This window comes from Mustela lutreola, chromosome 11, assembly GCF_030435805.1.
Source record: "Mustela lutreola isolate mMusLut2 chromosome 11, mMusLut2.pri, whole genome shotgun sequence".
NCBI classification, from domain to species: Eukaryota; Metazoa; Chordata; class Mammalia; order Carnivora; family Mustelidae; genus Mustela; species Mustela lutreola.
This window is the reverse complement of record NC_081300.1, coordinates 16,653,185-16,676,448: the sequence shown is the minus strand read 5'-3', so window position 1 is coordinate 16,676,448 and position 23,264 is coordinate 16,653,185. Positions and strand designations below refer to the sequence as shown.

General features: G+C 39.6%; 1 protein-coding gene across 2 annotated transcripts in view; it reads left to right on the top strand.

Annotated features, from left to right (window-relative positions):
* MALT1 (MALT1 paracaspase) overlaps positions 1 to 19,559 on the top strand; it is a 60,286-nt gene extending 40,727 nt beyond the window's left edge. For both annotated transcript variants that reach the window (XM_059139192.1, XM_059139191.1), the window contains 7 exons: positions 7,248 to 7,425; positions 8,199 to 8,273; positions 8,619 to 8,746; positions 11,113 to 11,262; positions 14,027 to 14,184; positions 14,664 to 14,789; positions 15,760 to 19,559. In XM_059139192.1, the coding sequence (XP_058995175.1) occupies positions 7,248 to 7,425; positions 8,199 to 8,273; positions 8,619 to 8,746; positions 11,113 to 11,262; positions 14,027 to 14,184; positions 14,664 to 14,789; positions 15,760 to 16,200 (1,256 nt within the window). In that variant the 3' untranslated portion in view covers positions 16,201 to 19,559. The remainder of the gene's footprint in view (positions 1 to 7,247; positions 7,426 to 8,198; positions 8,274 to 8,618; positions 8,747 to 11,112; positions 11,263 to 14,026; positions 14,185 to 14,663; positions 14,790 to 15,759) is intronic.
* The last annotated feature ends 3,705 nt before the right edge of the window (positions 19,560 to 23,264 follow it).

Genomic DNA, 23,264 nt, shown 5'->3' with positions numbered 1-23,264 from the left:
TTCTTGTAATGGGTAGAAGCACACACGGAAGGCCAGCCGGCGAGGTTCTCGGAGCGGTTTTCCCCCAGGCTCTGTGTGCGGTGATACTGTGCTGTCACATGTGACTGCCAGCCAGATGGCATCCCCGGGCCTGTTGTTAGGCATGCTGGTGTTGAAGTATCAGTTTAGCTTCTGTGTCTTTCAAATTATTTTACTTCAATAATTTTTAAGTTTATTTATTTATTTTTTTTAAGATTTTATTTGTTTACTTGAGAGAGAGAGCATGAGAGAGATGAAGGTCAGAGGGAGAAGCAGACTCCCCGCAGAGCTGGGAGCCCGATCTGGGGCTCTATCCCAGGATTCCAGGATCACGACCTGAGCTGAAGGCAGTGATTCAACCCACTGAGCAACCCAGGCACCCCAGTAATTTCTAAGTTTAACCCTTCATTTATAGTTAGACTGATATGATGAAGTGGGCTTGGTGGAATTGCTAATGGGTCTCAAAGGAGAATTTTTAATGGAAGAAAAAACTTTTCTTTCCCCAAGATTCAGCATGTCATTATATATGGGATGGGGAGAATCTTAAAATCTTATTTAAATGAGTTTCCTCTTAAATAAAATAATAGGATTACAGTTGTAACACAAATAAAAAAACAAAGTAAATATCTCAAATTTGGGATTTCAACTCTTAGGTTGATGTTGTAATAACATAACCTTGTTTATGAGTGTGTAGAGTGGTAGTTCTGGGTGAGGACATTCATTTTTCTTATGAAAATATGGTAGAATATACTGTACAAATGTGCCTTCTTGGCAATTGCTTAATATGTTTTTAGTCTAGATTAAGATAGTGTTTTGAGGGGCACCTGGGTGGCTCAGTGGGTTAAGCCTCTGCCTTCAGCTCAGGTCATGATCTCAGGGTCCTGCAATGGAGCCCCACATCGGGCTCTCTGCTCAGTGGGGAGCCTGCCCCCCCGACTTCCTCTCTGCCAACTTGTGATCCCTCTCTGTCAAATAAATAAATAAAATATTTTTTTAAAAAGATAGTGTTTTGATTCTTTTTATTGCATTTAATTTACCTCCGTTTATAAAGTACCAGGAAAGACTTCTAAAGCATCACTGAAAGGAATAAGGAAAAAGGGAAAAATATTAGCCAGCTTAGGGTTTAGTTTGGTAAAGTAGTTGATAAGGATTTATATTTTAAGGGGGGTAATGCGGGGGAAGGAGGAAAGGGAGAAAGATTCTTCAGCAGACTCCGTGCTGAGCACAGAACCTGTTGTAAGCCTCGATCTCAACGACCCTGAGATCAGGACCAAAGCTGAAACCAAGAGTTGGATGCTTAACCAACGGAGCCACCCAGGCATCCCGAAAGCTAGGTGGCTTTTAAATCCTACTGATTGGTGTCTTAACAGAGTGACTGCACTATATTTTCAAGTATTGTGAATATGCTAAACATCGGGCACATCTGCATGAAATGTCAGTGGGGTAGAGGCTCATGGGGCGGCCTCCTCCTGCACCTTCACCTCCAGTCGGCAGCCCCAGGTCATGGCTGGTATCTCATGGGGGAGGGGGCCGAGGCAGAGCATAGCAGATCCAGCGGGAACAACTGCAGAGAGGGAAAGTATACACTCAAGTTTATGCCCTTTTATATCCTGTTGCCTGCGGGTTTGTAAAAGAAGCAAAAACTGCAACAGAACAGAACAGAAAATAGGTAATTCACTTTTAAAACAGATATAAACTTAAAAAACACACTAAGAGCAGGAATCACTGATTTCTGCCACGTGTCCTTGCAGACAAGTGGAGATAAAGATTTCCAGTTGCCATATGTAACTGTGGTAGGGAGCAACTGTTTGGCTTGCTATCTCCCCCACCCTGTGCCTTTCTACCCTCATCGCTTGCGGCAGTTTTGCCGTGCTTTTGTGGAGGAGGATGCTGAAGGAGCCTGGTCAGAATACGGCCAAAGCCTTACTCTAGAGGAGTCGTTCGGCTCAGCGGAGCTGAATGGCGAAGCAGGGGGGCCTCAAGTAAGCTCACCCAGGTCCGACACTCAGGCCTTTCTGCTGACCGGTGTGGAACTAGAACAAGTTAGTTCACTTTCATAAGCCTAAAAAGACTTATGAAGTCGTAAACTAACATAATGAGGTGATTGTCGAATAAATAAGATAAAATAATTATCCCGGTGCCTGGCCCACTATTGTTGTAATTTCCTGAATTCCACTTTCCTTCACTTTATGTGGAGATTTGAACCCGGTGGCATTCCACATCAGGCCTCAACTAGAGAAACCCGGCTTCCATGTTGTTACATATTAAGGTTCAGCCTCAGATTCCTTTTTTTTTTTTTTTTTTAAATGGAGGTTTTAAGATGATCGTAATAGTGAGGCCATGAATAACCAGTACACGGACGGTTTCTATTATCTGAGAGTAAAGTTACTAGAAAGACAGCGGTAGTTACCACGAGACAGTACAGCGGGAGCACAGCCCGGCCGGCGTCCAGATTCTGGCCCTGTCACTATTCATCAGTGTCTGTTTACAGTGTTCCCGTCTGTAAAAGGGGGACAGTAATATTACCTCCCTGGTCATGAGAGATGTGTCGTAAGGATCATAGGAGATGATAACCATATAGTTAAAGCACTTTTGTGTGAACAGGGGAGGAGCCATGTAGTTTGCTGCGGTGGCCATGGTCATGGTCAGAGCACAGTGCTCAGTGCACAGTGGGACAGCCTTCACCGAAGCTATGTCCTTCTCTATGGACAAGAATGCATAGCTGTAATGAACTATATTCTTAGAAATCATGTTCCCCAGAAATAAAATTCCCTAAGGGTCTAATTGATAGGATAGTGTTTTGAAACACATTGAATTTTTTGTCATTTATAAAGATACCTATTCTGTGCCTCTATCCTTGAGTAATGGGATAGTCGATTAAATTAATAAGTACTTACAGATGCAATTCTTAAAATACCATGATTTGGGCTAGTTTATTTTACATAAAAATGTTTAATCTCCCACAGTGTAATTTGGATGTAGACTTTGATACAAAATGCTTACACTTTTCATAAATCATTTTGGGGAGCACAAAAGGTATTTTGTTCTAAGTGCCTTAGTTTCGGTGATTGCAGAGCAGGACATATGGCACTGAAATAACAGACCACACGTAGGTTTCCCTGGTCACTGGAGGCCGAACCTTCCCTTGGAGTTGGTCCTTCTCCCAAGTTGTAAGTCTTATTAGAGAAAGACGCATTACGTGATACAACGGGGGCAATCCCCAAGCCCTCTGGCTGGCTGGCTATTAACACCGGTTGTAGAAATGGTGCCATTTCTACTGCAAATCAGACTTTTGTGGGACGTTCTCCACATCTACCTCTGTCCTGATTGGTTTGCACTGTTAACTTAATGCATTCAAAAAGCATGTACTGAGTTTATTATATCCATAGCCCAGATAAAGAAGTATGCTACGTGTTGAAGGAGATACAGAAAATAAAGAACATGATTTATATTCTCAAAATTAGAAGTCCCTTAATATATTTATATTCTCAAAGTTAGAAGGCACTTAATATAATGAGAAAAAAAATGCCTTTTTAGAGTCCAGATACTTACCATCTATATGATTTTAAGCAAGTCATTTGATCTTTTTAATTTTCTCAAGAATATAATAAGGATATAAATTATTTAAAGGTAGCTATGTAGATTAAAATCAGTTCATGTATATGAAGGTGCTTTCAAAACCATGAAAAATCTCTACCAGTGTGTACGATTAATGTCTATTGTGATTTTTAGACAAGAAATGAAACCTACAAAGAACTGTAGGGTGTCCCCGAGGGGTGCTGCAGGGCTTCAAAGCAGGGCGAGCCTGCCATGTGTCAGAAAGCCAGAAACTGGGTGAGAGCCTGCCGAGTGTTCGGAGCCCGAGAAGACCCTCGAGGACTTGTTATGATCTGGGTGGACAGGAAGGAGATGGTCACCGGAGCAGGGTCATGAAGGTTAGAAATCAGCAGAGCTGGCTTTCAGAAGCTGTGAACAGACTGATGGGGAGGAGCGTCCCATGTTGTACGCAGGTCCCCTGCCCTGAGCACACAGAGCCCTCCTCTGAGGGGAAGAAGCACTTACCTTGTGCCTAAGCGTTCCCAGACCCAAACAGGCTTCTTTACTACTGAAGGATACATCTTGCTAACAGATACACGCAGATACACTGAGGCGAAGCTCAGAGGCTCACAGACACAGCTCACAGCACTGGTGCTACTGCTGAGCTGCCCGGTATGGTTCCTGGGGAAGGGGGCCGTGCTGCCCCTCCAGGGCTCATGCCGGCCGCAGATACACTCAGCTCTGTTTTCACTTTTTGCCTTTTCTCGTGGAAGCAGAAATCCTCTTTGGGTTTCGTTTGAGTAACAAAAGTGGACAGTAGGGGCGCCTGGATGGCTCAGTGGGTTAAAGCCTCTGCCTTCAGCTCAGGTCATGATCCCAGGGTCCTGGGCTCGAGCCCCACATTGGACTCTGCTCTCTGGGGAGCCTGCTTCCTCCTCTCTCTCTGCCTGCCTCTGCCTACTTGTGATCTCTGTCTGTAAAATAAATAAATAAAATCTTTAAAAAAAAAAAAAAAAAAAAAAAAGAAAGAAAAGAAAAAAGTGGATACTAATGTAGGTCTTTCATAAAAGCAAAGTGGTCTGATGCAAACTTCAAGAGCAAGGGGTACCTGCACTTGATAAAGAATTATAAATTTTACTCTTTTGAAGTATACAGTTCAGCGGCTTTTAGTATATATTCACAGAGCTGTGCATCAGTCACCTAATTGCAGAACGTTTTCATCATCCCAAAAAGAAGCTCCATGTCCATTAGCTTCATTCTTCATTCCTCCTTATCCCACACCCCTGGCAACAACACATCCACTTTCCTAGCTTTATGGATTTACCTCTTTGAGACGGTTCATAGAATGGGATTATTCCATACATGTCCTTTTGTGTCTGGCTTTTTTTACATGCCATGATGTTTTCAAGGTTCATCTGTGTTGTGTGATATTTTTGGCTGGATAATCACCTGCTGTATGGGCATACCACATCACTCATCAGCAGACGGACATGTTGGTTGCATAAACTGTGTGGATCTTGTGAATAACACTGCTGCAAACACTTGTGTACACGTTCTTGTGTGGACACACATTTTTGGTTCTCTTGGGTATGTGTACCTTGGATTGCACTTGCATTGGCTGGGTCATAGGGTAATTCTGAGTTTAATTTTTTGAGGAACTGCCTCACCTCTTTCCAAAGTGCGTGCACTGTTGTATATTCCCACCAGAAATAAATGAGGTTTCCACTTTTTCTACATCTTTGCCAGCACTTGTTATTGCCTGTGTTTATTATAGCCGCCTTAGTAAGTGCAAAGTGGTGGCTCATCGTTTTGTTTTGCTTTTCATGTACTTATTTGCATTTGTATATCCTCTTTGGAGAAATGTTTATTCAGGTTTTCTGCCCATTTTTTTAATGGGGTATTTGTCTTTTTATGGTCAAATTGAAGAGTTCTTTACATATTCTAGACACAAGTTATCCTTTTAGATACATGATTTGCAAATATTCTCCCTTATTTTCAGGTTGTTTTCTCACTTACTTGATCTTCATTGCTTAGTGACTTAAATCCACTCCCTGTGTCGTGATTTTCAAAATGCTCCCTATCAATGCGCTCTCACTCCCATTTACAGCAATACCTGGATTCTTGGCCAGGCTGGTCTCCTTTCTGTGAGCGGCCATTCTGGGTCCTCACCTTGTTTGCTGCTGCTGTCCCTGCCTCTAATGAACCTCACTCTTCTCTCTCCCTTTCTAGATTGCACCCAGGCTCTCAAGGCCACTCACCTCACCTCACCCTGCCTCCCCTCTGCACCCTGCTCCTATCAGGCAGGGTTTCCTTAACCACATAATTTATGGCATTTCATTATGTGCTGACTTTCTTTGTTCTTTGACTAACAGCAGGAGCAGGACTGAATGAGTTGCAGGCTCCCTGGGCCAGGAACTTTGTCTTCCTTTTCTTTTTCATTTCTTTCAGTGTCTACATGGTTTCATTCAGGGCACAGACGGGATAGAATAAACCCACACTGAATAAATGAATGCGCCCATTTTGTCATTTGTTACCTGAAATGTTACATAAGAAAGAACCATGTTTCCCATTTTAGTAGGAGTTCAAGTAAAGTAGGCCGGGGTCCTGCCTTCTAGGACCGAATGAAACACATTGTTTTAGTGTTCAGAGCCCCGTTCTTTGCTAGGGATTGGGCCTGTAGATAAAAAGGATTAGTTTTTCTGTTCCCTGTCTCAGTGCCTTTATACTGTTAAAGGTAGGGTCCCATAGAAGTCATCATACCCAGAATGCTGAGAGAGCATCAGTGGACCTTAGAAACTGCATGCTCAGGGGAGGATGTCTTCACAAGTATTTCTATCAAATATTGTTATAAGGAAGCCCATATTGATGTCTTGGGGGAGTTGTTGTATAGCCAAAATAAACTTCTTTTCAAGAATATCTTCAGAGTTGTTTGGTACACGTTTTATATTATCATTTCTCAGCAAAGAAATAATGACTCATCTATGGAACACTAAAAGGAACCCAAATTTTAGATTATTAATTCAAGAGACTCTAGATGGAAAATTAATGATAATTATATCTCTTAAGAAAAGAAAAAATAATCATGAAAACAGATTTCCCTTCTCTGCTTAGAGAAAGCTACATTTATATTTTTATAGCCCTTACTCACATTCTGTGGAAATGACTGTGGAATTTCTTGTTCTGGATATGGCCGTTGCTACTCGTCTGAACTGTGTTTATTTGTCCATCCATTAAAAATTTACTGAGTCCTTCTGTGTGCCAGGAATACACAGATAAAGATAATACCAACCCTGCCTTGCGGAAGCTCTTGGTCTCCTGATCTCATGGAGGAGACACAGGAGTCAACAAAGAAGTCTTTAGCCTTTTTCTTTGTTGTACATCATGAGATAAAATTGGATTCCGTGTTATACCATTGTTTACAAATGTATTATTTTTACGAATTAAAATACACTTTAGGACAGCATCTCAGTGTTGGTTTAAGTGCAATACTTGAAGACTGTTGTCAAAATAATTTTCTGTACAAATTTAGTTAACATGGACTGTGTTTATAATTGGATATCTCTTAAATAAGCTTGCATTAACTTGAAAACAAAGTCTGGGTTTTTTTTTCCTAAAGAGTGCTACATGTGTGTTCAGAGTGCAATTTAGAATTAATTTTTACCTCTTTTTTTTTTTTTTTTTTTCCTTTCCAGGGTTGTTATATTATGCAGGGCATGGTTATGAAAACTTTGGCAACAGCTTTATGGTCCCTGTTGATGCTCCAAATCCATATAGGTCTGAAAACTGTCTATGTGTACAAAATATACTGAAACTGATGCAAGAAAAAGAAACTGGGCTTAACGTGTTCTTGTTGGACATGTGTAGGAAAAGGTAAACTGCCTCATCTTTGTTAAACAAAGCTCATTGGAGTTAGATTAATACCAGCCTTGACAGTGAAATCGAAGGCAAACTTGGGAATGCTGAGAAGCACTCAGGCTTGTGAGTTTGTAATTACAGATTGAAACTGACCAAGGAGGAAACTCCATTTCTCTATATGTAGTTAATCACTTTAACTTTTTTCCTATTTGTTATAGAACAAAAGTGAGGAACTAAAGGGTATGCATATGTATTTATATTCCAGAAGGTTCAACTCTTCAGAATGTCTGTAGATGTCTCTAGTCCTCACTGCACTGATTTCTCCCGGAACTGATAGAAACAGTACACATAGAGCTGGGCCTCTGTCAGTCCTGGTCTCGCAGATATGGGAGTGTTGCCAGACCAGGTGTTTGAAGGTGTGGATCCCAGTTCTTGGTCACTGGGTTCCTAAGGAATAGCACCAGTGATTATTCCTCTCGGAAATACAGTTCTGTGCTTGCTCAGCCCATACAGATGAGAAACCAGGGCCAGAGTTCAGACGTAACTTCAGTTTTAAAGCTAACCAGAGAAAAGGTGATGTGCCTGTCTGCTATCTCAACAGGAGAAGAGCCCTAGATTATTTAGGGGTAAATATGTACCTGATTTGATAAAGGCATTTTGAATCAGTTATGTATAATAGAATATCATTATCAGATTTTCCATTATATTATTACTTACGCTCTTTTTAAAATGCTGTTTAACTTTTTTCATATTTGTATCTGTGCTTCTCCCTCCTCCCTTTTAAATAGAAACGACTATGATGACACTATCCCAATCTTGGATGCGCTAAAAGTCACTGCCAATATTGTGTTTGGATACGCCACGTAAGGAATTTTACATTCATGTTCAAGATGCATTCATTTTTCAATGACTTCTTTTTGATGAAAGATGAGAAGCCTAGATATATCCATAGGAATGTAGGCATAAATTTTCATCCTTGATAATTCTTGAAAGGATAAATGAGTTAAATCATTGACTTTAGCTCCTCATATCTTGGCATCTTCTTTTTACTTACCCCCGGAGCACTTAGTTCCTGCTTAAAGATAAGCTCCGCAATGAGGGTGTCATGCAAAAGGCAGGGAAGCAAATGAGGCTCATGAGTATTTACACAAGTCCCGGGTGGCAAGTGTTTACTTTTTAAAAAAATTTGTCTTTTTGCTGTGTTTAAGGTGTCAAGGAGCAGAAGCTTTTGAAATCCAGCATTCTGGGCTGGCAAATGGAATTTTTATGAAATTTTTAAAAGATAGATTATTAGAAGACAAGAAAATTACTGTGTTACTGGATGAAGTTGCAGAAGGTAAAATAAAAAATAAAGAGAAAGCTACTCGGGGTTCTCTGATGATTGTTTTATTCCTACCGTTATTGTGCAGGTTTGGAGTTAGTATTTTTTTTTTTTTAAGATTATTTATTTTATTCATGAGAGACAGAGAGAGGCAGAGGAAGAAGCAGGCTCTCCACAGAGCAGGGAGCCCGATGTGGTACTTGATCCCAGGACCCTGGGATCACGATCTGAGCCGAAGGTAGATGCTTAACTGACTGAGCTACCCAGGCGCGCCAGTATTTATTTTTATAAAGCAATTTTTTCTAGAACATTCAGCAACACTCGTGTTTGATTCCTTCCTCCCTCCTCCTCTCCCTGGTGACTAAGCTTTGTGCCATCTACTAAGCTTTGTGCCATGTGTGCAGCATGACTCGAGCTACAAGGCTGGTCCCGGGCAAGACGGAAATCAGTCAAGTTTCATCCTCAGAGCTCTGTACCTCGTTTGTGCCTCATGCCTGGTGCATGGCTCTGTGGGCTTGTTTGCAGAGAGACTTGTCCAGAGAACATCCTCTCCCAGGATCAGACTGATCCAGTTTTGCAGATATTTTGAGACTTGGGTGGAAAAGGCTGGGTTCTTTTTTTTTTTTTTTTTTTTTTTTAATGGACTTCATGGTTCTTAAATTCTATTTTCAGGACATGATCTTAGAGGGCTCACATCATGTCTTCCATTTCCTTGTGATCCCTTTCCTTCTCAGCATAATGTCATGCTCCTGTCGAGGGCCAAACAAGTACATATAGATTGCCAGGTGTTTTTTGAAATGCCATTTTAGAAGCCATGCCAAAAGGCAATCCTTTTGCAAACCAGCCCTTGAGAAACGGGAGTTTCAAGGGTGTTCTAAAGATGGCAGGTGGAGTATAGGATACGTGAGTGTTTCACTAAGAGCCATGAGTCACTTTTGTTTATTTTGATGTTTTTATCAGTGTAGATCTCTGAGCTAGATCACCTGACTTAACCACTTTCCCATTTAACATAGACAACCAGAGCTTTGACCTCCTCCCACCATCCCGCTTCAACCGGAAAAGTTCTGCTTTTATCTGGTCTTTATATTTGGCTTCTATTTAAGAATAGATTCTTCTGTTTAACAATCTTAGTTTTACCTCTTTTTTTTCCAGATAAGTAATGACATATCAATGACCAGATATTATTACTTTATAACTTTATTTATTAATAATAATACATACAGTAGTAAGGGAAACTATGATTTTGTTCATATTAAAGAATATGATATATATGGCTTTATAAATTTAAATTGACATTTATCAGTAATCACAAGTCTTTGCCTGAAACATGTTAATGAAATGGAGCATGCATATAGGATAACAGTTTTGTTAAGTTCAAAACCTCAAACATTAAGGGCACCGGGTGGCTCAGTCAGTTAAGCGACTGCTTCTAGTTTATTTTATATCATGACCCAGGGTCCTGAGATCAAACCCCACATTGGGCTCCCTGCTCGGCAGGGACCCTGGTTCTCCCGCTTGTTCCTGGCTCATGCTCTCTATTGCTATCTCTGTCTCTCTCTCAAATAAATAAATAAAATCTTTTTAAAAAAAACCAAAAAACTAAAACATTAGCATAAACCACTTACCAATGCCTGTGCATGAGTGAAAATTAAGACAGACATGGGAATATAGGTACTACATTGAACAGTGGTTATTTTGAGTCAGGGGAGAGGAATGGTGGTCCTTTAACCATATCAGTAGTTGTAACACATTATTTCCTTGCTTAAAAATAAAGCTATCTGACACAAAGATGGGCATGAAATCTTACCTTTCGCATAGTTAGGTAGTCATTTGTTTACTAAATACATGTATTTCTCAACAGAGTATAGACATAAAGTTATCGTGGCTGCCCTTTCAGTAAAGATAGGTACTTTCAGGGGCGCCTGGGCGTCTCAGTCATTAAGCGTCTGCCTTCGGCTCAGGTCATGGATCCCAGGGTTCTGGGATCGAGCCCTGCATTGGGCTCCCTGAAGGGAGCCTGCTTCTCTCTCTCTCTCCCTCTGCCTTCCCCGCCACTTCTCTCTCTCTCAAATAAATAAAAATCTTTGAAGGAAGGAATGTACTTTCAATTCTTTGTGCATTTTAAGGCTTAGGATATTAGGGATATGATAATAGAATTATAGAAGATAAAAGCTAAAAGGGGATCTTCAGAAGTTTCCTGGCCTAATATTTTTCTCTGTTTCCCATTACTTTAAACCATGCCCGGCACATAATAGGTGTTCAGTAAAATAGCTGTTGAGTGAGTGATCTGAGAACGTAACTGGATTTGCAGGAGAGTTCTTGACTTAAATATTTAAAACGTGAAAAGATTGTGGTCTTGATACTTATTTGTTATCTTTTAGATATGGGTAAATGTCACCTCACCAAAGGCAAACAGGCTCTAGAGATTCGGAGTAGCTTGTCTGAAAAGAGAGCACTCACTGACCCAATCCAGGGAACAGCGTATTCTGCGGAGTCTCTGGTGCGGAATCTGCAGTGGGCCAAAGCACACGGTATGGTGAGGCCTGGTTCTTGTGAGGTTTTCCTACGATATGCTCTATTAAATCATGAAGGAGGTTTTTTTCCCTTCTGGATAAATAGTTGTGGTTTTTTGTTTTGTTTTGTTTTGTTTTTTGATAGTTTTTCTCTCGATTTTTTCGTGAAAGTATTTTAACCTGGTAGGCAAGCCCAAAACTAAACAACTTATCTAATATACAGTCCCTTGGATTTTCTTAAATTGTGAGCTGTTGCAAGTGTGCTGTTTGAAAAATCAGACAGGCCTAGGTTCTGATCCTGTCTCTACCACTTGATAAACTTGTTATCTATAAATGGGGGCAAGAACTGATCCTTGGAAGGCTGTTGGTTATTGGATGCGATCTCACATGCGAAGAAACAAGCATGCTGGTCAGTAAATATTATATGCTCCTGGGTATTACTGAGAATTCTCTCCCTGCGACTCTTGCATCAGTGAGTCAGTGCAAGATAAGAGACAGTGAGGGGGAAATCCTATCTGTAACTTAATTACCTTTGGTAATTCTATGTGATTTAGTGAAAAGGTGAGTTTAAATTATTGACTGAAGTAAAAATGTTTCATTTGCTGTGAGTCCCAAATATTTGCATGGTGAATCCCTTTTTGTAGATAAGTGAAAATTATATTTGGTGAATTTCTGTATAAGAGTCTGTTTTTCATAATAGTCTGTTCTCTGAAATAGACTTTTGGCTAAATATGTCAAAGCACTTTAAAATATAAAATGTTGTAAATGTATTGTCTTGGCTTTCCAGATAATTGGATAAGTAATTGAAATTTATTCTTTTCATTTAATAAAGATCTAAACAACAGCAATAACAAAATCATGGTGATAAGTTTCAACAGTAAAAAAAAGTTTATGAAATGAAATGAAGGGAGCATCTCTTTACTTGGTGGACAAGCTGCTGCCCAATTCATGAATTGCCTAATAAAGTCAATTAGATCTTCAAATTTAAAAAAAAGAAAGAAAGAAACTTTATACATGGGCTGGTCCAATATTTTTCTCTGCTGATTACTTTGAACCATGCCTGGTACATAGTATGTGTTCAGTAAAGTAGTTGTTGAGTGAGGGAGTGAATGGGTGCTGCTCAGAACAGAACCACATTTACACCAGAGTTCTTGGCCTAAATATTTAAAACATAATGAAAAGATTGTGGTCTTTAAATAATACTGATTTCTTGTCTTTTAGATGTAGGTAACTGTCTCCATACCAAGGCAAACAGGCTCTAGAGCTGTAGTTTGTCTGGAAAGAGAGCACTTTTTTTTTTGGTATTTTGTATGTTAAAGAGCTCATGCAAAATGGTAAAAGGAGAAACATTAACATCATTAATCATTAAACATTAACATTAATTAATCATCAAACAATGCAAATTTAGCCTATACAATTTGAGAATATATTAATAATTAAGAAAAATATGGAAAATAATAAACTTAAGTAGTAATTAGAGAAAATAAAGTTAGAACTATGACGGGGGCGCCTGGGTGGCTCAGTGGGTTAAAGCCTCTGCCTTCAACTCAGGTCATGGTCTCAGGGTCCTGGGATCGAGCCCCACATCAGGCTCTGCTCAGCAGGGAGCCTGCTTCCCTTCCTCTCTCTCTGCCTGCCTCTCTGCCTACTGGTGATCTCTGTCTGTCAAATAAATAAATAAAATCTTAAAAAAAAAATCAGAACTCTGAGAGAGTAGATCTTCCTTTTTAATCCCATCAACTAGGTAAACACTTCGAAAATTACTACTACTTCATTTTGGAAATGTATGGTGAGATCTATGTACGTGTATGTAAATATATGTAAATGAGAGTATCACATATGAGAAACCATCAAGCAGCTATATCTAATAATCCTAAAGCATTAAGTACATATATATAAGAAATATTGACTATGATAGAAAAATAATAAAACCCAGAAATATTCAAGAGTACTGGATTTGTTCACAGTAACAAATATTCAGTGACATTATACTTTATTAAAAACTATTTTCTTTTTTATTTTTTAAGATATTTTTATTTACTTATTTGACAGAGAGGATCACAAGTAGGCAGAGAGGCAGGCAGAGGTGGGGGGGAAACAGGCTCCCTGCTGAGCAGAGGGCCCAATGCAGGGCTCCATCCAAGGACCCTAAGACTATGACCTAAACCAAAGGCAGAGGCTTAACCCACTGAGCCACCCAGGTGCCCCTAAAAACTATTTTCAATGAAGATTGAGGCAACAGTGAAAATTTTTCTACAATTCTGTGGATACTTTTGATTACTACTATAAAAATTACATATGCAGGGACACCTGGGTGGCTTAGTCATTAAGCGTCTACTTTCCACTCAGGTAATGATCCCAGAGTCCTTGGATCGAGCCCTGCATTGGGCTCCCCGCTCTGCAGGAAGCCTGCTTCTCTCTCTTCCACTCCCCTTCTTGTGTTCCCTCTCTCTGTGTCTCTCTGTTAACAAAATAAATAAAATGTTTTTAAAAAATGACATATGCAGAGGTACAAGAACTGTAAGCTAATAGTAAATGAAAGATTTTTATTTGCTTGATCAGCAAAACACGGGTTTGGGGGTTTTTTTTCTTTCTGTAAGTACATGCCTGGGTGTTTTTGTATCTTTGAATAATGTATTAGTTCTAGAACATTTTTAAGTGAAAGCAAAAGCTCTCCATGTATTTTGCCCCATAAGGAACAATTGTCTGTTGCTGAACAAAAAACTTACCAAAGGGCTCCTCAAGGGATTATTTGTAAGTTGTTCTTTCTGTTCTTTTTCAGAACTCCCAGAGAGTATGTGTCTTAAATTTCAGTGCGGCGTTCAGATTCAGTTAGGGTTTGCTGCCGAATTCTCCAATGTCATGATAATCTACACAAGCATAGTTCACAAGCCACCCGATGTCCTGATGTGCGATGCCTATGTCACCGATTTTCCTCTTGTAAGAACCCCCTTTCTTCTTTATTTAAAATAGTACAATATAGGGATGCCCGGGGGGCTCAGTGGGTTAAGCCTCTGCCTTCGGCTCAGGTCATGATCCCGGGGTCCTGGGATCGAGCCCCACATCGGGCTCTCTGCTCAGCAGGGAGTCTGCTCCTGCTCCTGCTCCTCCCTCCCCCCCCCGCCCCCGCCTGCCTCTCTGCCTACTTGTAATCTCCATCTGCTATAGGGATGCCTGTGTGGCTTTGCAGTGGAGTATCTGCGTTTGGCTCTGGTCATGATCCCAGGGTCCTGGGATTGAGCCCCACAACAGGCTCCCCACTCAGAGGGTATCTGCTTCTGCCTCTCTCTGCCCTTCTCCCTCTTTTTCTCTCTCTCTGAAATAAATAAATAAAAGCTTTTAAAAAAAGATAGTTTACTGTCAAAGACAATGTTGTGATTTCAACTGATTTCATTAATAATGTCCGCTGATTTTCACAGGACTTAGATATTGATCCCAAAGATGCAAATAAAGGGACACCTGAAGAAACCGGCAGCTACTTAGTGTCCAAGGATCTTCCCAAGCATTGCCTCTACACTAGGCTCAGCTCGCTGCAAAAATTAAAGGTTATTCCTTTTCCTGTTTATTAACTACTGACTTTGTGGAAGTGAAAATTCCTTGTCATATTCTGTTCTGTCCCTGGTAATGGCCTGAGAATTTTTGTGTGAGAGAATATGTGATTACTCTCCGCAGTTGAAAAGTTAGAGATTCAGAGCATAGTGTGCTTTTAAATACCGTTGCATCTTCAAATAATCATTTTCTAGTAAAAGAACAAAAGACAATTATCACCTTGTTCATAGCTAATCTACCTATAGTCTCCTTTGTCTTTGGAATAACCCTATAATCTGATCTGGTTCTGCTTCTCCACCCAGGACTGTGGATTATTATTTCATGTTTTTTAAAACAGCTAAACTTTTAGCCTAGGTGTAAAGCCAGCTTTTTTCATTAAAGGATCATTCTCCAGGTGCACCTGGGTGGCTCAGTCGTTAAGCATTTGCCTTCAGCTCAGGTCATGATGCCAGGGTCCTGGGATCAAGCCCTGCTTTGGGCTTCCTGCTCAGCAGGAAGCCTACTTCTCCCTCACCCACTCCCCCTGCTTGTGTTTCTTCTCTCACTGTGTCTCTCTCTATGTCAAATAAATAAAAATCTTTAAAAAAAAAAAAAAAAAAAAAAGGATCATTCCCTATCTCCACTAGTAGGGCAGGGTAAGTTTTCTAAGCCCCGCTGCTTAGAAAAATGCCTTTAAACTGTTCATCTGGAATACAGTCCAGAATCACGTGATTCTGGTAACTGCCGGTAGCAAGAACTAGAATTCTACCAGTTCAAAGTACTGACTGAGGGAAAGGGAAGGTGATTATAGCTGGCTTTTTTTAATGCAGAGAAGATGTAAACAAGCCTTGAGGATTTGGAACCTGGGAAAGGGAAGTGAGAGTGGCTGTTGTTGTGTGATCACGTGTGTATTTGTGTATGTCAGTAATACTCTAAGATCGGCATGCTTTCACAGTTGATAAAAATAATTCTTCTTCTCCTTTTCAGGAACATCTAATCTTCACAGTCTGCCTGTCGTATCAGTACTCAGGTTTGGAAGATACCGTCGAAGAGAAGCAGGAGGTGAACGTGGGCAAACCCCTCATTGCCAAACTGGACATTCATCGAGGTTTGGGCAGGAAAACTTGCTTCCAAACGTGTATTATGTGTAACGGCCCTTATCAGACCGCGGCATCCACCTCAGCGGGAACCGGCCGTTACCCCTCATCTCAGGACTCATTCCCCGGTGTTTACCATTCACACCTTGGTAACTCCAGTAACGTCTTGCCATCAGATGACTGTCACTGCAGCCGGATGGCAGATGCATTTATTTCAAGTCACCACACCCACCATTATCCATGCCAGTTCGGGAGGAGCAATGTGCCAGTGGAGACAACTGATGACATGCCGTTCAATCTCTCTGAGGGGCTCCGAATTTCTGAAAACTGACCTCCTTATTTTTGGAAGTTCTCATAATTACTAGATGCCTCCAGGGCAGCAGTACTGACATGAAGAGAGGCATCATAAAAAAGCAAACCTGGATCTGTAGAGAGAGAAGATCTGTGATAGATATTTCATGGCAAACCCAGGACTTTAAAGTGTTGGAGTTACATTATTGACCAACGGACTTCCTCTTCATTCTCTTTTAAGAGTTGTTTGTAACAAAAATATTTTCATTTTGAGCACTGAAGTAAGAACAATGGGAATGGCATTGTAGAATAAGTCACTGTGTTATGAGAATCAGGAAAAAAAACATTGGTGGTCATCAGGCTTAATCTAGTCTTATCACTGGGAGAAACAGATTGCGTCATCTTGTTTACATTAGTGCTGGCCCAGCGCTGAAACCTCCAGATTTCTGTTCCAGTGTTTGTCCCTCTACACACTTCCTTTCTGACAGGTTCTGAGACAGATGTTATGTTTGTAGGTAGATTTAAAGATAATATGTAAATATACATGTCTGTATATAATCTAGAAATGTACAAACTTTAATTTGTGATTATAGGACTTTACTGCAAGTGTTAATTAAGATGTTTGTATATAAATCTTATGTAGAACAGGCCAAAGTTTCTTGTTAAAGTCATGAAAGCACATGAAGAGATGATGAAATGTTTGTCTCTGTTATAGCAAGACAGCAGGATACTTCTGTCTCTGGATAATCTTGGCAGCTACTTATTGAATCTTAAAAACACTGGATATGTCTTCCTTGATAACATTTTCTTAATGAATTGATCTTACCACCTTTCATCCTACCTAAAGCATGTCAAAAAGGCCACTGCCAATAACAAAAAATATTGAATTAGTACTTTTAAAGCATTCCACAAAGAAACTACCAAGCCCAGAGAGCTTCACTGATATATTCTGCCAAACACTTAAAGACTTAGCACCAGTCCTTTGCAAACTCTCCTCAAAAATGGGAGGAGAAAGAACGCTTCCCAACTCCTTCTATGAAGCCAGTATTACCCTGATACAAAACCAAGTGAAGACATTCCAAAAAAACAAAAACTCGACACCTGTTATGAATGGAGAGTCAAAAGTCATCAACAAAATACTAGCAAACTGAGTTTAGCAATATATAAAAAGGATTATACACCATGACCAAGTAAGATGTATCCCAGATATGCAAGGTTTGTTTAACATCCAAAAATCAATGTCATATGCAGACAATTCTCGTTATTCACAGTAGGTATAGTCCAGGAAGTCACTATGGATACTGACCTAATGAATGCAGAGCCATTGCTCCTAGGGGAAGTGTTTGTGTATTCATATCTCAAATAGATTATAATCTTAAGTCCTGAAAACAGTTTATCGTGGTATACTGTTTTATTTTACAAAAGAGAAAATGAGGTTCAGAAATATTAAGTGACCTTCCTAGGCCACCCCACTAATAACTGCCGGGAGTTGGGATTCATACCTGTCCAACTGGCCCCAGAGCCAAAGCTTACACAGCCCTGCCCCCACCCCCTCATCTTCTGGTCAGGTCTGGGGGTGAGCAGTGAAACAGAGGCAGAGCACGTCCTCGTTCACCCCTGCTGGAAACGTGTGTATCAGGAAATTGATGGGTCTGCTCATATCTATGGATGATCATAAAAGTGCCAACAGTTTTGATTGGGGATTACAAACAAGTTTTACAAATAAATTGATAAATTTACAAACAGACTCATAAATAATGAAGATCAACTGTTCCATGTTCATAAAGCACTAAATTACTACATTCATTGACTTCATTGTTTTAACAGTTGGGAGAAAGAACATTTGATACAATTCAGCACCTTTCATGATAAAAAACACTTAATAAACTAGGAATAAAATGGAAATTCCTCAATATGATAAACAGCATGTACAAAAAACCCACACCTGACATCATTATTGGCAACAGACTGAATTCTGAATATCCTCCTCCAAAATCAGGAATAAGACAAGAATGTTCACTCATGCCTTCCAGTCAACATTGTACTTGAGGTTCTAGACAGGGAATTAAGCAAGAAAAAGAGAAGTCAATCATACTGGAAAAGAAGTAAAACCGTGTATGTACAGATGGCATAATCTTATAATTCTAAGAAATTCATTTAAAAACTAATGAATTCACCAGACTAGAGGATAGATAAGAGATCTATATACAGAGATCAGCTTTATTTCATTCAATGTCAGCAGTGAATTCTGAAATTGAGATTTTCTGTAAATTCTATTTACAATAGCATCAAGAGGAATAAAAACTATGCAACACTGTTGAAATTAAAGAAGACCTAAATATATGGAAATACGTTGTTCATGGATTGGAAGACTTTACACTGTTAAGATGCAAATGCTCCCCAAATTGCTTCAGAGAGTTCCTGCAGTTCCTTTCAAAAATCCCAGCTGGCTCATTTGCAAAAATTGACAAACTGATAAAATTCACATGCAAAAGACAAAAGCCAAAACAATCTTGAAAAAGAACAAGGTTGGAAGACTCAGACTTAACCAATTTCAAAACTTAACCTCAGAGCTACAGTAATTGAGACTGTGTGATACTGGCATAAAGATAAACATGGATTGAGGGCATATAAAATATAACTGAGAATCCAGAAATAAACTTATGATGTTTACGATCGATTGCTTTTTGACAAGAGTGCCAAAGCATTCATTCAGAGTAATCTCTTCTACTACTAGTCCTAGGACAGCTGGATAGCCACGTGCTAAAGGATCCCCCCTCTTTATACCATATACAAATTTCAACCCAAGATGGATCATACACCTAAATATAAGAGCCAAAACTGTGAAACTGGCAAGAAAACATACAAGCAAATCTTTGTGACCTTGGACTAAGCGATGGGGTTTCTTGTATACAACACCAAACGCCAAGCAATGAGGAAAAAAATTAATTGGCACCTCCTCCAAATGAACTTTCTTAAAGAACACCGTCCAGGAAGTGAAAAGACAACCTATGGAACAGGAAAAAGTTTTTGAAAATTGTGCCTGATAAGGTACTTGTATCCAGAGTGTATACAGAACTTGTCTAATAATAAGCAATTTATATACTAGTGTTTAATTATGGTCACTGTAGACCAGTAACCAGTAAAGTATCCGATGGGCCGTCTGTGAGGATGGACGTGTTCCAGGTGTGTGCTCCACGCGTGCCAGCCTCCAGCCCTGTGTGGTGGCAGAGCAGTGGACATACAGCTTGCTTCCACATTCAACTGCGCAGCTGTTCATTCTGTATATTTGAGTTTTTAAAAGCGTGTATTTATAATTTTAAAACATTTTTTAAAATAACAATTTAAAAAAATTCGTGTCAAAAAATTTTACGAATAAAATAACAATTGTGTATTTTTTTGTCTCTTCGGCCATGTTTTTATGTGAGTTGACTTCTTACGTCAGTTGCTTTATAACATTAGCAGAGGATTTTATACAGCAGTAGCATTTCGGAAGAGTAACCCACTGATACCAATTACAGTGGGAGGAAGATATTAGGGTAGTAAAATCTCACCTAAATCCAAAGCTAATATAAATTTCTGGGGAAGGGGGTATTTTCTGGAAAGTAACAATAAGTTCTATTCTTTTTTTTTTTTTTAAGATTTTATTTATTTGACAGACAGAGATCACAAGTAGGCAGAGAGGAAGGGAAGCAGGCTCCTGCTGAGCAGAGAGCCTGATATGGGGCTTGATCCCAGGACCCCAGGATCGTGACCTGAGCTGAAGGCAGAGGCATTAACCCACTCAGCCACCCAGGTGCCCCTAATAACAAAAATTTCTAAAGTTAGCAATTATAAGTTACATGATTTCTAATTCAAAAAAGTGAAATCAACACATGGATCATCAAATATAAAACATAAACGTGGTATCCATCTGAAGGTGAACAGGTCAAATAAATCATAGCCTTGAGAAAGTCTTTGAAGGGTACCAACATGGAAAAGAGACAACAGACCTTTCCTTTTTCCCCAGTGTTTGTTACCTTTCGTAGCCCTAATTGCACACAAAAGCAACCATAAGGTGGTCTCTTTGGTAGTCAAAATTGTTAGAGTCCAGAAATACAGTCATGTAACCACAGCTCAGATAATTGATTCATTGATACATAGATTGGCACAAGTTTAATATAAGGATTCAATCTGAGGTTTTTAAACAAAAGACCTCATAAATTTTAAATTGTTTCCTGTTATTTGAATATTCCCTTAGTACTTAATTTTTTTTAGAGATTTTTAAAATTTATTTGAGAAAGAGAGCGAGAGAGAGTGTGAACAGGGAAGGAGGAGGTGGGGCAGAGGGAGAGGGCAAAGCAGACTCCCCAGTGGTGGGGCTTGATCCCAGGACCTTGGGATGAACCTGAGCCAAAGGCAGAGAGACACCTAACCTACTGAGTCACCCAGGCGCCCCTCCCCTGGTATTTATATACTATCATTGCTTTTCACTGTTAACTGATGCCAAACACTCAGAATTTACACATTACTTTTAGGGACACCTGGGTGGTGCATCCAACCCAGTCAGTTAAGCATCCAACTCTTGGTTTTGGGTCAAGTTGTAATCTGAGGGTCTTGAGATCAAGGCCTACACTGGGCTGTGCACTCAGTGTGGAATCAGCTTGAGGTTCTCTCTCCCTCTCTCTCTCTCTCTGTCCCTCCTGCTCATGCACGGACTCTATTTTTCAAACAAATAATTTTTAATAAATAATTTTTTTAATGTATATATTGCTTTTGTGCAATTTCAACCTGTTTTTCTATTTTGACATTATGAGTTTTACCCAGGCCTAACTAAACTATGTATTTTTAAATACTTTCCCTTGAATTATAGGACCTATTTCTCATACTGATAAAAGATGAATTAGTGAAGAAAAAGATACTCAGAACATGATAATGTCTGTATAAATGTATTTAATTTTTTTTTCTTTTTTTACAATTTGACAGCACTAGAAATATTTCAGCATCAGACACAAAGTGTGGTGTTACAGAGGAGGAGTTCGCTCATCTCAGCACCCAGCAGCAGGGTGGTTTGAAGTGTGCCCTGTGGCTCTCTGCCTCTGTTTCCTTACCTGCACGATGGAGACGAGGATGTAACATCAGAGGGCTTCCAATACTCTCCAAGGCTGCCAGGACCAAGATGGTAAGTCCTCTGAAAAGCCTGATCTCTGAAAAGGGTCTCATCCTTCAAATCAGGCCTTTTCAAAACTGTACCAGTCAGTACATACACAGTATGGTATGTATTATGTGTTACTAAGATGCTTCCTACCAAATACTCTTCATAGTATTGGCAATGTAGCATCGCCTTCTAAAATAAGTTGCATTTGGGTTGGCTGGATGGCTGGGTGGCTCAGTTGGTGGAACATGGGACTCTTGATCTTGGGGTCATGAATTCAAGCCCCATCTTGGGTGGATAGTTTACTTTAAAAAAAAAAAAGAAAGAAAAATTAAGAAATGCTTAAAAATAAGTTGCTAGTGAATGTTGTTCACCCCAAAACGAGCATCCATTTTTCAAAAACTTTCAAACTTTTCAAAAAGAAATCTAATGTCACCAGTTACTAGCACATTCTGCCTACACACAAAGACCACTGATTAGCAGTGTTTCTCTGCTAGAAATTATTTGTCTTTGCTTCCCTGGATTTCCCAGTTTTTATCTAGGAAACAGCTGTTCTGTCATTTGCGAATATAGATAGAGACATGTAAATATGCTAAACTTCCATACTTTTATTCTACCTGTTACAGAGTAGCTAAGTCTGAAGTACCTACCACAAATCTGAAGTAATTCCCAGTTTTTTGCATCATGGTTGGGGTTTGTGGAACAGCATTTAAGTAGTAGAAATGGTTGTCTGAGTATTCCTGCATTAAGAACTTAAGAATTAAGAATTAAGAAGCACCAGCTTTGACTATTTTTTAAAATTTTGAAACATTCCAAACTTAGAGAAAAACTTCAAAACCAGTACAAAGAATTCCCATATTCCCTTCACCTTGCTTCCCTATGTGAACATTTTTACATGTTTTATCATTCTGTCTCATAAGTGTATATATATATATGTTTATATGTCTATCTTCTACATACATCTACAAATGATATTTTTCCTGAGCTATTCAAAAGGGTTAACTTTTTGCTCCTAAATAAACACTTAAGTGTGTACTTCCTAAAAACAGGAACGTTCTCCTACATAACCACAATACAACTGTCCAGATGGGACAGGATTCCAGAACCTCCCTCTGCTGCAGCCCAAGCACTGGGAACCACAATCCCCCCTTATCTTTCCCTTCTCTCACAGATCGTGACCTCTGACCTTTGTCCAATATCTAAAAACTATTGTTTCATACTTTGTGTGTGGCTTTCCAGTTGTTTTAAGGTGGGAGAGTGAATCCAGTCCTATCATTACATCATGGCTGGAGGTGAACATCTGTAAGTGATTTTTAAAGCTAATCCCATAGTTGAAAATAATTTTGGATTACTTTTCATATATTGCAAGAAATAACACTGTGGGCAAACGATCCCCTTTTCTATTCGTGATTTCATCCCCAAACTGATTTTTAAATTTTTTTTTCTCCAAACTTTTTAAAGGTAGCGTGCATCCGTTATGTTGCAGAATAAGTGGTTCATCAACATTATCGAATGAATACATAGGAGCCTCAGATCCACACGTTTATGCAAAGGAAGGTGAGCAAGCTTTTGGGGTGGAGTGTTTCACATTCTACCTACGTACAATCATTTTACACACAACCGCATTTAACTCTCAGCAGCCTTGCAACTTACAGATGAAAAAACTTTGGTCAAATCAAGACATGAATTCACCCTGGATAGCTGACAAGCAGCAGAAGCAAGATAACTCAAACCCAGACCAGAGCCCATTACGATTCCCCAGTGCTGCTGCTGATTACCCAATGACGAAGAGATACCCAATCATTATTGTCCTAAATGCTCAGTCAGTGCAAAAGTGGCATGACATTAAATGTTCATATTTGATGGAGTATCAAATATTGTATCTAAGAGATACAAGTCTTTGAAGTGCGCAACCCTACTTTGAAAACAGAAGGAATGGCATCTTGATTTGGTAACTTAAACTTGCTGTT